This window comes from Etheostoma spectabile, chromosome 13 (assembly GCF_008692095.1).
Source record: "Etheostoma spectabile isolate EspeVRDwgs_2016 chromosome 13, UIUC_Espe_1.0, whole genome shotgun sequence".
Classification (NCBI taxonomy): Eukaryota; Metazoa; Chordata; class Actinopteri; order Perciformes; family Percidae; genus Etheostoma; species Etheostoma spectabile.
In genome coordinates, this window is record NC_045745.1 from 4,200,721 (window position 1) to 4,217,083 (window position 16,363).

General features: G+C 41.5%; 1 protein-coding gene across 1 annotated transcript in view; it reads left to right on the top strand.

The window, feature by feature from the left end:
* Nucleotides 1-16,363, top strand: part of abr (ABR activator of RhoGEF and GTPase) — a 143,066-nt gene that overhangs the window by 81,304 nt on the left and 45,399 nt on the right. The window contains 8 exon segments of the mRNA XM_032533835.1: nt 194-246; nt 1,760-1,900; nt 3,133-3,254; nt 6,937-7,105; nt 8,916-9,035; nt 9,326-9,401; nt 9,524-9,628; nt 13,450-13,524. Of these exon segments, the coding sequence (XP_032389726.1) occupies nt 194-246; nt 1,760-1,900; nt 3,133-3,254; nt 6,937-7,105; nt 8,916-9,035; nt 9,326-9,401; nt 9,524-9,628; nt 13,450-13,524 (861 nt within the window).

Consider the following 16,363-nt stretch of genomic DNA (forward strand, 5'->3'; position numbering starts at 1 on the left):
TTGGCAGGCAACCGCTCTACCACTGAGCCACAGCCGCGCTGTAGGCACTGTGTGTGTGAGCTGAGTGGGAGTGTTTGTCCTTGTCTGAGTCATGGAACAGTGACTCCTGTTTGTGTGAATGTGTCTCTGTGTGTATAGACTTGTGTGAAGGCTACACTGACTAAGATCCCTCCTCTTCCCCCCCCCCCCACAGCTCTGCTTTACAAGCCGATTGACCGTGTCACCAGGAGCACCCTGGTCCTTCATGTGAGTACACCGCCTCCACTTCCACGCCTTTAAAGCATCATTTCACCTAAAACACAGATTCTGGAGATGTTGCTGCTGAATTTGATAAAAGTCATGTCTGGAAAACTTAATGTATGAGACAGATATCTCAAGACATGGGCAAATAAAACCAGTGTTGGAGAGTAACTAAGTATATTTAGTCAAGGGATTAGTAGTTCTCAGATAAAACAATAAGCTTATGAATACAACATCTTATTAAAGATTAAACCAGTGGTTCTCAACCTCTTTGGCTTGTGCTCCCTTTACAAAAAGATGTCTGATTAGGGCTCTGTGTCACATTTCTGAGATCCTTCAACCAAGAGTGTTCCCCCTTTTTGAACTTCTCACATGGTTTTATTTAAAAAATAACTGTTCAGCACTGAACGAGGTAATATTATCCAATTTTTGACATATCGCGAAAAGTAAGCACCAAAAAAAGCAAAGTGACAAAATATGTTTTGCGGTTTGGTTTTATGATTTGGTGAACTGACCTTTTCACTACCTCTCTCTTTCTCAAAACTATTTGTACTGAAAGGATTAAGCTGTTGTAAAAATAATTTACATTCCTCACAGTACATCCGCCCTCGAGAGGAACATTTTAATTCTTGGTTAGCAGCGCCAGACAGGAGCCCAGGTGCTGAAAAAGCTTTTGGTTTTGTATCAGAGTGACATATTTTGGAAGATTAATAATGAATTGGAAACTGCCAATCAAGTGAGCCGAGATGCCTGAGTGTGTCTAGTTACGTTACCGGAGTTTATCGCATGACTACGTTTGCATAAAGCTGTCCGAACAACAACATGACCCGTGCATCCGAGGCGAGTGTGTGTTCCTACAATGGTCATGTTCCCGTCATTTTTGGCGTTTTCTTGTTTTGGTTAGGAAGCCGAGGCAGCTCAAGCCTCTGCTGTCAGCTGTCCTGTTCATCATCCCGCCGACTGATGAGAGCAGCTTGAATAAAAACAAGGAAATGAGATTTTTTCGAAATTACTTAAGTATTCAAAAAAAAAAGCTGTGTATGCAGTGCACTGTGCAATTGTGTTTTAAAATAAGACACAATTCAATCAGAACTTTGGCTTGTACTTTTTGGGATTTTTGTAACAATGTACAGAGTAAGATACTTTTACATAATTGGATCTACAATTTCTGTGATTTTCACAGAATATGTATCACATTTTGTTTCGTTCTCAGTTTTACTGATAATGCCCTGATCACAATTGCACAGTTAGACATTCACACCTGGAGGCTGGCAAGTACAACCACAGTCTGGGGTTAAGTGCCGTGCTCAAGGGCACCTCAGCCATGGTAATAAGGGAGAAAACGCTGCTTTTTGCTTTCCCTGCGGTATTGTATCGACGACCTTTTAGTCACAAGCTCGCTTCGCTTACCTTTAGGCCTCCGCTGCCCCAAATGTCATCATAAACCAACAAACATATCACAAACCATGACTGTGTGCGTCTGCGTAACCATGCGTGTGTGTGTGTGCATGTGTTGCAGGACTTGCTGAAACACACGCCTAAGGACCACCCGGACTTCCCCCTCCTGCAGGACGCTCTGCGGATATCGCAGAACTTCCTCTCCTCCATCAACGAGGAGATCGACCCTCGCAGGACTGCTGTCACCACGCCCAAGGGAGAGGTGTGTGTGATTATTTGTGTGTGATTGTCTGTAAATAAATATCCCTTTTCTCCTAGTGTAAATGAGATTACAATTTGGAGATCACCAATAGAATAGCAGTAGAAGCTATTGGAGTATTTTTACCCAGTACTTCCTAGGTTTTCTAATTTCGCTGGTTACAGCAAAAACAGGAGCCTAATGTATGAAGAATTGACTTTGAAGTTAGGTGCCGTGTGAAGTTTAGATACAAGGAGAAAGTGACCCTGGATGGAGGAAAACACTGCATGTAGGAAGGCAGCCAGTGATAATACTTTATATAATACCTCATAGCTTTTGACTGATGTGGTTAATACCTTCTTGAAGTATCGCATATTGTTTTGAGTGCATTTTAAGACTTTGCATGAAACCCTTTCAAAGTTAAATTCAGGCTTATATACTGTATAGAACATATTTCATACAATTAGAAGTACTTTACAAACATCATTCATTAACTTCTAGATGTTAGTTAGTTAGTTAATTAATCAGTAGAAAGTTTGAATATCAGGTGTATTACAGTATAAATTAAATTAAATGATTAGGTTCCCTGAGACGTTTTAGTAGAAACCAACAATAGTTTAGGTTCAGCATTTCAAACGCAGTGTGTGCATTCTTAATAGTTCTCCCATTGACCGATTAGCAATGCACTCACCAGTAAAAACGACAACAAAAAAGATCAATATTGATTCAGCAGAACCCATTTTACACATTCTTCTTCCTTAGCGCCTACATTACCCACAATGCAACTCAAACTATAACCGTAAAGTCAGGCTGTGTTATGCTAGTCACGGCTATCATAGTTTCAAGCAGAGATGAGGAGTGGGCTACAGAGGTCTTGTAAACTTGCTTCTTTCTAACTCCACACACCCACATTATTTCATTCTAACTCGTAGTCTCATAGGCCATGTATTAGACGTCACACAGCTCCCCATGGAGTCACAAAGCCTCGATAAGCCTTTGTCCCCCAAAGCCCCCAAGACCTGTAAACACTTTCACTTTACTGTGTAAAGTCAATGAGAGTTCCCCTTTGAGGTCCAACAAACAGAATAAATCAGAGTAATATGCAACTGTTAGGCCTTAAAGAAACACTAAAACAGCAGCGGATAGGATTTGGTGGGATCTATTGGCAGAAATAGTTGACCCGTGTTGTGTCGAGATTATCAACATTGTGGATGCGTTGGTGGGACTACAAGAAGTGACATCAGGTGTTTTCTTAGGCTCGTCAGCTGGTAAAGGATGGCTTCCTGGTGGAGGTGTCAGAAAGCTCCAGGAAGCTTCGGCATGTCTTCCTCTTCACGGATCTGCTACTCTGTGCCAAGATGAAGAAGACATCAGTGGGGTGAGTCCTCTTAACCTTTTTCTCTACATCCAGAATCTCACAACAGTGTATTTACCACAGAGCCATTTGAATATGTACCTTTAAATAGCCACCCTTTTAGGATTCCCCCCTCTATGTTTCTCAACCCCAGACAGTGAAACCGTAAGGATGACACCGGCGCTTTACAGATAATCATGTCTCTCTTTCTGTTCCTGGCTCTGAAAACCAGGAGGTTTTTTTTTGTTTAAAGCCTCAGTAACAAAGAAAAAGTCTAGCAGGCATTTTGCCTCTGGTGTTTTGAAGAGTTGAAGAGAGAAACAGATATACATTGGCGGATAAAGGGTGAGGATGAAGAAATTGTGTATGCACAAGCAGACGGTTGTGTGTTTCAGGAAGCAATCTGTCTGAGCTGGAGGCAAAGTGAAATGACACAAATGGAGATATTATGTGTGTGTGTTTGTGTGTGTGTTAGGGCTGTTGGAACGAATTCCGAAAGTCAATATATTTTGAACAGTAAAACAATATATGTATACTATATGAATGCTGAAATTACTATTCAAATCTGATTTTTTTTTTTTTTATAGAAATAGGTTGGCTAATCTCCCTCTTCTCATGTCTGAAGATGATGAACAATACATTACGAGAGTGAGAAACACACGATATTGTGATCTAACGTGTACTAACGTACCGAGTAACGTTAGTACAGGGGGGAGCGACAGGCTGCTGCGGCTGGAAATCGGAAGGAGGATGGGAAATAGTTTAAACATGACTTTAAAATCGACAATCCACCGAGCCAAAGTGCTTATGTTATCAATAGTTAGCTCGTTCTGGTTTCCTAGCTGCGTCATGAGTTATAGGAGCTTAGCTGGGAGCTTTATGGAGAAAGCTAAAGTTAATGTTAGCTGCCCTACAGCTGTCAGAGTCAGCTTCAACTTCATATATTATATTAACAGCTGGATTCTCAGTAACCTGACAATCTGAAAGAAACTGGTTGCTTATAAATCACTAAAATAGTCGTGGCAGCACCGTTTGGCTTAGTTAAAAATGCCGTTAGCATTGTGGCTAACACTAATGTTACTGAGTTTATGACAAATGGTTTCGGTTCTGCTTTCTAACATGATGTCATTGTGCAACGTTCGCCATTACAACAGAGCTGCTTCCCTACACTTGTTAGTTAATGTTTTATTACAGAGTTCTCTGAGTTCTCAGAGTTTGTCTCTGTGTGCGTGGTGGAAAATAATGTAAACAGAGTGCGGCTTGCCAGAAATGCAATGCAATGCTCCGTGACGTAGATCCCCTCATGTTGGAAGTCCCTCTAGTGGACAGAACGTGTAACAACAACCACATGTTAATAGTGGCATTGACGATGCATAAGTCTGAGTAGTGCAGTACATATTAATAACAGGCTGCTAATTAAATTTGAATGGTAATATAGAGGAAGACGGAGTGTGTGTGTGTGTGTGTGTTGGCTGACATACTGTATGTTCATAGATTGAAGTGTCACAATAACAGGATTGCATGCCGTTGGCTGCGTCAGCATGGCTGCAGCTCTTAGCCTGATTGGATCTTATTTTGGTCGACATTCACCGTTTGTCCACGTCAGTTGCAGCCACCCCTCACTTGGAAGAACACATAGAGTTGCCATAAATACCAGACCTGTAAAACAGACTTATTATGGTCTGGAGTGGTATCTCAGCATGCTGCCTACAGGCTCACACACACACACACACAGTCAGAGCAGAGCAACCATCCAGACACTCAGTCACCTTGGGTTGAGTCACTGAGCATCCTTAATCCCATTGTGTCCTATGGTTATCTCAGTTCTATCATTTTAGCATTAGTCATATTTAAATTGAGGCCACATGTTCCAATTCCTGAATACATATTTAGTCATTATGTATATTCCACCCCTGCTAAGGTGAATTAGATATGATGATGTATTCATATGCTAATTGCATATGGCCAATCTTTTATTTGTCTGTGTGCAATATCTGCAAGGCTCTGTTTATGTGTGGCTAGATCAGCTGGAAGCAGTGCAAAGAGTGTACTAGAAAGAAAATGAATATGGTGTGTAAAAACAAAGCAATTTCCCAAAAGACCAGAGAAGGGTTTGGTCATGTAGAAGATGAAGAGATCAGGGGCTCGGGGAATGGCTTTGAGGGGCGTAGAATGAATGTCGTTGGATAATGAAGAAAGGAACAGTGACTGGTGACAGTAAACTTACTGTAATGTGTTCCTCTATTTGCTGTGATCCAGAACTTTCACCCTGTTCCCACTAAAACCGCAATCTTTCAATTTAATCTATTTTAAACTAATGTTGTTAATGCTCTTAAATTAAGATTTTAGTTGTAATTAGTGCTGTCAAACGATTACAAATATTTGTTGCGATTATTCCCGTAATGTCACAGTTAACTCGCAATTAATGGAACATTTTCATCTATTGTAAATATAACATGGTTTCTTTTTGTCCCATTATTATTTTTTCTCATTTTAATGCTCTTATCAACATGAAAAGTGGATCGGCTTGAAAACAGGAAAACAACATTGGCATAAAGCCTACTGTAGTGTTCAATTTCACACTAACATTCTCACTTAATCACTAAGACCAAATAATCTCTCACACAATATAACACATCAATAAAAGGGTGAAGATAATACATTCACGAGGGTGGGGGGGGATCTGCATCAGCGGTGTGCTTGGCCATCAGGTGGTATTTCAGACTGGGGGGGGGGTATTTCTGGGGTATTTCAGACTGGCCGAGCTGCGATGATAGCTCAGTTCACAACGACCAAACACACAGATCACTTTGGTCTGGTCAATGGAACATTTGGCAACTTTTAAAAAGGAAACTTTCCATCCAGAATCTTATCGGCGTCAATTTTGTTGTCTTGTGCTCGCCATCCACTCCAAACGTCACGTTACCACTCTTTGGCTGGCTCGCAAGCCCAAACGGCGTGTGTGTGGCGTGCCTGTTGTTGTGTTTCCGGTCTAGCTTGATCCGGTGTGGTTTTGTAGTTTTTCTAACGTCACTAGTTGTTGCAACAGCATGTGAAAAAACTACAAAGTTTGCTAGGTCAAAACAAACGTTAATCTCACGATAAAACAATTGACGCCGTCAAAATGGCTTTGCGTTAACGCCGTTAATAACGCCTTTAACTAAGTTGTAATATATAAGAATTTTGTCTCCAGCGTAGATTGTCATTATCAAGATGCTCAAACTGGCCTCGGGATGAAGGTTTCACACCGGTGATGAGTTTCCTGTGCAGCTCCCAGGAATGCTAATTGAAATCTCATTAGTGAAGATGCAAATCATTCCTCAGCCCTGTTGGAAGTGGCACTCTGCTGAGCATGCATCATTTTCATGAATCCAGCGTTACAGTTATGTCGTTACAGCTCAGTGACAAATTAAATCACCTCTTCCTAGGAATGCTTTGTCAAAATTAGACCGGAGATATATTAATTATAGCATTTTAAAGCTTCCTTAAATCATGACTATACAAGTAAACCGCCACCTGGACAGACTTCATTGGTTTGATGGTTTATTTCCACTGCCTTTATTCTGTATACAGTTTTTGTTGTGTCTTCAAGTGATTTGGGGACTCGATGAAGGATTTATTGTATGATTCTTTGACTTATTGTGTTTCATATTCTCCTTCTGAACCCCTATATCCCTCCATAAGTTCTCTCTCTGTCCATCTGCAGTCGCCAACAGCAGTATGAGTGCAAGTGGTACATCCCTCTGGCGGACTTGACTTTCCAGACCCTGGACGACTGCGACTCGTGTCACAGTATCCAGATCCTGCCCGAGCACGAGATCGAGGAGATGAAGATCAAGATCTCGGTCTTAAAGAGTGAGATACAGAAAGAGAAGGTAATCCTGTTGCTCATCACTGACTTGTTGACTTTGTTATTCATTTATTTTACTTTTTTCACTGTAGTAGACAGCAGTGGTCTCTAAACAGGACCTTCAAGGCTTCCTTAAAATTAGTCATTAGCTGGGTTCTCAGCATTAGGTGACTCAGGAGGGACGTTTTGACTCAAATGTCCTGTGAAACTTTGATGGCTATCTATTTATTTATCATGGAATACACAGACTTTCATGGAAGGCTCTCTAATGTTAGTGATTCCTTACTGGAAACACGGCACCTCCCCTTTAACTCAGTACTCGTCACCCACACCTTTTGTCTGTCTTAGACAGGGGCAAGCTAAGGTTCAGTGTGCTATGTAGTGTGCATATCAACACAGACAAAAAAAAAGCAGCATCCAAAAATGTATAAATAGATCTTCCTCATGCTGAGGGAATTTCTTAATTCCCTCCCTTAATTAAAATCGTTACTGTGCTTTGCACCAGTAAATGGGTACCCTTACACTGGAAAATGTTTGCGTCGGCCTTTCTTGGGTATTCCTATCGGTGCTGAAACATTCAGTTATTGCCACAGGTTAAAAAAAGTGGCTATAAGCCTCCAGTAATACACCCCCGCTCCCCTGGCTGAGACACACGGAGGGCTTCAGGAGCAGAGAGTTCCTGTTATTCCCCTCTCACAGCGTTTAACTCGCCCACCCATGGCATAGAGAGTGACCACGCTGGTATTTTGAGTGAGAGCAGGGAGAGATTCGGCTGATTGTATCCAGACTGTGACTCACGGCTTCCTGGTGAGGGCTCGGAGGATGTGTGTGTGTTTGTTGTCCTATAATGCTGACAAGAAGCTGAGCCCCAGACTCTCAGCACAGCGCTCATTTCACGGGCTAATCAGCTGTCTTTCCTGGAAAATAGGAAATAAATCGTTAAGCCGATTCCACGCTGATTAGAGTAATGACAAATTAAAGACTTTTAGTTCTAATTTTAATAGTTGTTTCATAAAATGGTGTTTAAACTAGACACTGAATCAACGGCATAGTTTTATCTTAGAATACACTTGTGTTTATTCAGTGTAATACTGTCAGATTAAGTTTTTCCTGTTGAAAAGCAAGCAAAAGTTTAATTTAATTTCAACACACTTTTATCATCCAACATCCAACCAACAACCTCAAACATTAGAGCCACATTACAATCACATTTCAGTCTCCTGTTAGGATTTAAGATAATGGAGGGTGGAGAACATGCATACTGATGTTGATAAACCCTATTTTTTTCAACCAATGCTTACATAACCAAAAGTTATTCAGAGGATGTAAACAACCCCTTTTTTTTAGCTTAAATTTGTTTACATTAAACAGTTAAAAGTATGCCAAATTATTGATTGACAATTCCTGTTTGTGTACCTGTGAATGTGTACATACAGTTATCACTGGATTACTTTAAAGCTAAAGTGCGTAGTTTCTGCCGCCCCCATGAGGAATTCTGTGTAATGACAACAAAACACATCCCCATGATACAAAAATACAGCAAAAAGTTGTGGAGCTGATGGTATTTGGGTTTTTTGGCCCCCAATGTCTCCTTCCAGGCAGCGCAGCAGGAGAGTCAGGGGTAGCTGCCTGGAAGGCGACGATGGGGGCAAAAAAAACACCATCCAGTGGAGCTGATAGTCTTAATTAGCTTTGTATCAAGTCATTTGGCAATGGCTTGAATGTAACGGACGTTCGTCAATATCATAAAGTTACGCACTAAAGCTTTAAATCCTACATGAAACATTCTTGTATCAGCTGCAGGAATAAATGAGATTCTGTTTGCTTGTGTTTAGAAAGCACCGAAGGGTCAGAGTCGCGTGGAGCGTCTGAGGAAGAAGATGAATGAGCAGGAGTCGTGGCTGCTCCTGCACTCTCCCACCATCCCCTTCCGCATCCACAACAAACATGGAAAGGTAGTCACTCGGCATCCATTCAGCTGCAACGCAAAGTCTAACCAGTAGAGGGGGACATGTACCTTTCAAAATAGTCCATCTGATGGACGAGGTCCAGAGTTTGATCTATCGACAGCATTAAATCATTTCACATCATATCTTTTCTAGTGGTTGTCAGATGCATTTAAGCTTTCTGCATAAAATCTGAAGTGCTTTGAAATTTCTGTTGTTTTTTTCACGGCACTTTTCAACAATGATTTTATTGAAGGGAAGATGTCCATGACAGTGTTTTTTTTTCTGTGTGTGTCCAGAGCTACCAGTTCCTCCTCTCGTCAGATTACGAGAGGTCAGAGTGGAGGGAAAGCATCCAGAAACTCCAGACAAAAGGTGAAAAGAATTGTCCTATTGGCCATGTCTGTCCTTAGAAAACATTGTGGTTTAAAACCACTTTTTACACCCAGAAAAGTGAAGGTTTGACCCTAGCCGTGTGGTTGCTGTGTGTTTGTCAGACCTCCAGACGTGTGTTTTGAGTTCTGTCGAGCTCCAGGTCCTGACCAGCTCCTGTTTCAAACTACGAACTGTCCACAACATTCCTGTCACCAGTAACAAAGACGGTAAGAAACACACACAATATCTTCTTATTCCTTATGTTTGGCTGCTTTGTCTGTTTCTCTTTTCTCCTTTTTTTTCCCACAATCACAAACACACTTTCCCATTGCTCCTTCCTTTTTTTCTCTGCTTTGAGTTTAAATTCACACACAAAAGTCTATACTCTCAGCACAAAAAAGCCACATAATTAGAGGGGGGGGGGGGCTTGCAGGAGAGAATCTAGGTTACAATATGTTTCTCATCTATCTCTTAGCAGTCAATGCCACACAGTGTGCCGGCGGTGGCCTGCGCTGAGCCCTCAGCTCCTACATGTTTGTTTTTGCTCCAGATCTCCATGTTGCACCGCTTTCAGAGCCCGGTGGTGACATTAAAGCCATCTGGCCGACCTACTCTGATCTCCCCAAATGGCACGAGGGTCTCTGCTTTCACGCGCACACACAATACACATGCATAGCCCTGGAGGTGACAGGGGGGGTTTCAACACACTGAAAGGCCCACTGTCTTCATCTTTCTCCCATCATACAGAAAAAGGTCCCTGTTTGCTTTTTATACAGTGGTATCTCTGTGCAAGTAAGCCATTATTTTTGATATCCAATACCTAAAGTGGTGATCATAGGGATTATTGGGTTTTCTTTTCAATTTTGCAATCTGGTGAATAGAAACTTTTCACATGTCAGTTGCCAGCTGAACAGTGAAGTACTGTTACTTCTTTTAAAGGTGCCTTATTTTTGCTTGGGCTTATTACCTAGTTCCTCCTTTTAATTATTCCAAATAAACTCCCAACACACATTACTTCCAGGTATTTACCAGATAGCAGGTCTAAACCTTTATATCAATTTACAGTTTATGTATGAGTTTTTAGATTATAAATTTAAAGCTTGCACTCTCTGAGCTGTTTAATAAAACCAACGTTTCACCACACAAGTCGGCTTTCTGACATGTGTGTAAACAAAGCTTATTTCAATCAGCCATTCATTCGTCCATTAAACATAAACAGGTCCCACTAGAATGAGACCCTGTGTCTCAATGAGATTACCTGTGTAAATAAAGCTCAAATAAAAAACTTGGGCTGTCGGCTTTGGGTTACGCACACCTATTACATCAATGCATTTTACACACTTCACAATCAGAAGGCAAATGGAAAGAATGTTCCAATTGTACGATCAAATTCAGCGTTCATGCTGTATGTATCGTGATTGATGATTCACCTGACTGAAAGCAGAATATGCAGAAAATCCATGTTATGTCCTTCTTTACAAAGGAAATTAATGTCAGACTGTGATGTGCAACAATTAGTTTTTAGAAATGTCTGGTGATTTCTTTTAAATGTCACATTGCGATACTCAATGCTGTTGAATCGTTATACTTCTATTGCAATAAATGAAGATGGCACGACAAACCAAAGTGGTACCTATGTAGCGTGAAAGAATCAAATTGGGACAAAAAGCATATTGTCCCAGCCCTAATTCATGCCATGGAATGCACAAGTGTTCCAGTAGGCCTGGCAACATAGTGTCCGTGTCCCCCCCTCTTCTCTCTTTAGCCTTCTAAAATTCCTATCTACATTAAATATGACATTTGAGGATTTTCCTCTACAAAATAAGTGAAAATGCATACATAATATACTGCTACAATGCTCTATTATTTTATTTTGAGTGCATGGGAAGTTTTTTTCCATCTATACTCTACAGCGAGGACATGTGATTTATTTTACATCCTGTAAAGGCGATAAAAGAGTCTTTGTGGAGGAATATAAGATTTAACCCAAATGTCCTTTAGATTGATATTATTCTTGAAATCATGATGGGAGGATATTCAAATACAAAATACTCTTTTTAAAGGGGAGCTTAGGTATTTTTAAACCCGGACCCTATGTTAATTTGATAAGTGTCCAAGTGGTTAATGTGGACAACCATTTACAATGTACAATACCTTCAATATACTGTACATCCACTAAAAGGGCTTGTTTTTAGCACTGACAGGTTATTATAAGTGTCTGACTACATTATGGAAAGGACCCCACAGAGAAATAAATATACTTTCTTTACCTTTCACTTAAGCATGTTAACTGTTTGATGAACTCCAGAAGGTCTTTACTTCCACGTTAACTTGCCCCGCTGGCTTGATTAAACCCTCTCCTTTCTGGGACGGGTTTATCATTTCGCTCCATGGTCGTTGATATTTTCCTTTTTTCCCAGGGAGGTGATATCCCTGTGTGTTAAAACAGAGCTCAGGCCCCAGGTCTTTATCTTAGGCTATTGAAACTCTCCTCTTTGTAAAGCAAATGTAAACACACACCTCAGTGACACGTGAAGATGCTGGGACCACAGTAGGGGTTTAAATGGAGACCAGCTGGTGAAGGAATGCTTCACATAACTAATGGATGGATGATATTGAGAGGCCCTTAAAGACTCGCACTATCATTTGACTCCTTTGTTACGAATGTTATTAATTATCACATATAAGTTCATGGATTTCCGCAGTTTGTTGTCCAAAGTAAATGTATAATTAAAAAACAGATCTCAGTTTCGTTCTAAAAGCAGCACATAGGCCACCTTGAAGCTGAACCTTCTTCCTGTGAAACTCCCCTGTAACTTCTATACAATACACACACTCGCGCACACACACACACACACACACATTTAACCCTGCTCCCTTCTCAGCCGCCTACAGTGGAGCTCCAAACAGTGCTGAAGGCCTCCGTCGCAGTTTATTTACCAGGAAACAGCCTTCAGACGCCTCAGCCAAAGCAATAGTGTCTCCCCTTCATGTGTCTGTGGGCGGGACAGGGGGTATGTCAGGCCACCCAACAAACGTCCACCCACCAACCTCCACTCGGCGGCCAGCTCAGTTCTTATGCACAAGACTGTGCTTGTTGATGTGCGGTCTGATACCGATCTGACAAAATGTGATAACAGGTCCTCAAATGAGTTATCTTCCTCAGCCATTATCTGGTGCACTGGATTCAAGTCTCGGCTAATCTGAAGTTTAATGTGTCTCTTCTTGGAATGGGTGAGAACAGGTATTGGAGTTGATGTAAATAATGATCCACGTTATTAACATCATAACATAATCTGATCCACAGTTTGGACCACCCAATTTGAAATGAATAAAAATGCACACATGCCTCCCACTGAGCAATTTTAAGTGGACAATCTTGTTGTAAATCTCTCATTTCATCCTAACAGGTCCCGCGTGTTCATGAGGAGTTCATGAAATTTGATGATTAGCATATAGTACGCTGCAAAGTTGCCATACAGTAAAAGACTGCCTGTTCTGGCCATGTGTCATTTACAAATATGCTCCCAACAAGTTAAAGAGACTTTTTATTGGTATTTAAGGCCCCGAAACAAAATAAAATCTTAATAATACAGCTGCCAATGTCTTGTCTGGGTGACCCTGTACCAGAAATAAAAATGGATGGCTTTGATATGAAATTAGACACTAAAAATGTCTTTCTGAAGGAAAACGGTGCCTGACTAATGTGAGGGGCGGTCATGATGGGATGTGACAGTAATGGAGATATTAGTCAAGTGAGAATATTGCAGCCTTCTGTAGATGATGTCGTTACACTGTCAGGGCAATAGAGGACGACACAGGAAAGCCTCTGTATTCTACTGCTACTGTATGAGTTTTTCCAGGGTGCATGAGATCTGCAGCCCAGTAGTGCTCAGTGGGTAATTGCCTTTGTCTTCCTGTTTCTATCCCTTTATCTTTGCTCTGTTTTATGCACACAAACTCTGATTCTGAATGACTTTAAAATACAGTGTGTCAACTTATTTACACGAGGAACTGGCCTCACTACTGTGTGTGCTTGCTTTTCCAGATGAGGAGACTCCTGGCCTGTACGGCTTTCTGCATGTGATCGTCCACTCTGCCAAAGGATTCAAGGAGTCAGCCAGTAAGTCGGCCAGAAACGGCAGTTGTTTTTTTTGACCACACTGGTGCACACACTCTCGCTAAGCATCCCCTCACTCATAGCTGCTGTGCACATACGTGTCTGCCAGCATAACGCATGGTCAAGTCAATCACTGCAGTCAGCACATGCAGTTCCCATCATGCCATTGCTCAATGCAGAGATGGCCAGATGGGTGGACGGATGGATGGATAGATGGGTGGATGGAGTATAAAAGCATAGATGATGGGAAAGAGAGAGTCTTAGAGAAGTTGAAGCCACTGTGGAATTCCTGTGGTTGTTTCCATGTCATAGAACACTCAATGCAAATAAACAAGGAAAGAGAAAGAAGGACAATTTTGAAACTGAACTCCTGGCAAACAGAATGCCAGTTGTCTCTGATATTGCACAAATGCTGCTTTGTACAACAGTGTGTGCAGAAACTGTACAGCTCTGTGTGTGTGTGTGTGTGATATCTGCCAAGTGTAACTTTGGCAGGACCGTTGAGACGTGTCAGTAGTGGACAGCTGGTGCTGCGGTACACTTTATGCCCTGTTGCACCAGTTCAAATATCAAATATCTGGAAAAGAGACAGAGATGAAGAAATGTGATTTCCTCTGTTACCATGACAGCCTTCAGAATATGAAAGCGGGGCCGCTGGAATTTCCTGGGTAATGGATTGGAAAGCTCTCTCCTCTGAAAGCCTGTTTGATCCTCGATGGAGTACGGAGAGCTGGGGTTTAAAATGAAGTGTGTGTGTGTGTGTGTGTGTGTGTGTGTGTGTGTGTGTGTGTGTGTGTGTGTGTGTGTGTGTGTGTGTGTGTGTGTGTGTGTGTGTGTGTGTGTGTGTGTGTGTGTGTGTGTGTGTGTGTGTGTGTGCGTGCGTGCGTGCGTGCGTGCGTGCGTGCGTGCGTGCGTGCGTGAATGATACAGTTTGGTGTCAGATGTGCCCATTGAAGCGTATAGAACCAGCGCGGGGCATGCAAGCCATCAAGGTCGTGGGTAGTAGCCGGTGTGTTGTTGAGTGTTGCTACGGGCAACTCGGGTGGTGTCACATATCAAGATGAAACACCACATCTGTTCATCGCTGACTTATGAACATTTTACTTTGAAATACCTGACCTCTACTGTAATTGCATTGAAGGTTACACTTGTGTCAGCAGTGTGTTGTTTTTCACCCTTTTCAGAGATAGATGGATGTTTGCAGTATTATTTTTTAATATCCCTGAGTCCTGGTTATGAAACTCGTCCAGCGCTGGCAGAATTTCGCATTGCCATAAACAGATGTTTTGAAAACAGCCCGGTGGTCGTAGAGTTGATGGGAGTCATTGTGTTTTAAGCACTGTGTAATTCCCTCCACAAATGACTGAAATTACACCCTTTTCATCCAGATGTAGCTTAATGGTGGGATCAAATTTGCCTTTTTATGTAGATGTTGTGCGGTCATGTTGTTGTGTAATTCAGGCTGTGTGTTTGAGGTTTGCTGGGGTTTTAGTTGCTCTGTTGTCTTCTTCACTGTCACTGTCTGCTTTAGACATGCTGGTTCTCTACAAGAAACTTTGAGCAATTTGCTGTGTGTGTGTGTGTGTGTGTTTGCTTTCTGTTGATGCATGTGGTAATTATTACTGTATCAGAATTTGTATTTGTGTAATGACTTGAAATAGCAGTCATTATTCAGTGGTTCAGACACATTAGACCTGTAATCAATAAAAGCCTCTTTTTGTTGTTTGTTTGATTGAAAAATCACATAAGCACGTACCAGAATATCTCATCGGAACTGTGTTATTTATGTCACAAGGATCTCTCCCCAGTGGGGAAGGGCTTTAAATTCAGCCCAGGGCAAAGTAGTCAAACTGGGTCACAGGAAAGCTACGAGTCGAGCATCTCCCAAAAACTTAGTAGAATAAAAAAAATGGAAAACATGACCTAGTAGAGAGGTGCAAGAGATGTTCATTTTGTTCTTGGTTTATTTTTGAGTATATCCGAGTGTCAACAAGTGACACTGCAATGTTCCCCTTACATATATTCAACAGCTACTGTGGAACTGCAGTTTCCCGTGCTTCATACGAAGAGTGTGTACAAAATACAGATCCAGACCAACTGCAACAAAGCCATTTTAAGTGGGCACAGCTACAGTAATCTGCTGTTTGTTGCATGAGCTTGTCCAACGCCTAAAGAGATTTCCACTTAACTTCTATTTGATACACATATACCTAGTTTTTCCATACAATAACTAATATTGCAATTATAGTGTGGTTGCTACCAGACAATTGACAGTTATGTAACGGATTCCCTTTTTTTGTTGTTGCTTGAATCAAAACCAAAGTTTTCGTCACTCGCCACTGTTCCCATAAAAATTAAAGGCAAAACACAGCTGTGAGTGTTCACATGTTCTCATGACTCTTGTGATTTTTGCGTATAATCAAATCCAGCCATGGCTGCATTCATTTCCATTCATTGTTGGCCATGCTTTTATTAGTTTCCTCCTTCTGGATTGCATAAAAACAATTCGATTATTCGATAATTCTGTCCCCTCCTTATTTTGTTCTCTTAGAGTATTTCCTCCTGAAGCCATGGAACGAAACATACAGACAGAGAGCTGGTCTGAAGGCTGGGACTTGTAGCTGTGGAGACACTGATTAGTTTAACTGATTATCACTTGTCTCCTAATTCTGTGAATCCTCAGTTTGACTCACCATTCAACACAGCCTCGGGCAAAGATCAGCCTCCTGTATAAAAACACATGCAACACAAGGCTGCCGTTCTCAGTTAATGGAGATGGAAGAGGATGGCATTCATTAACCCCCTGCATTTAGGGTTAGAGACCACATGCTGACCAATTCAT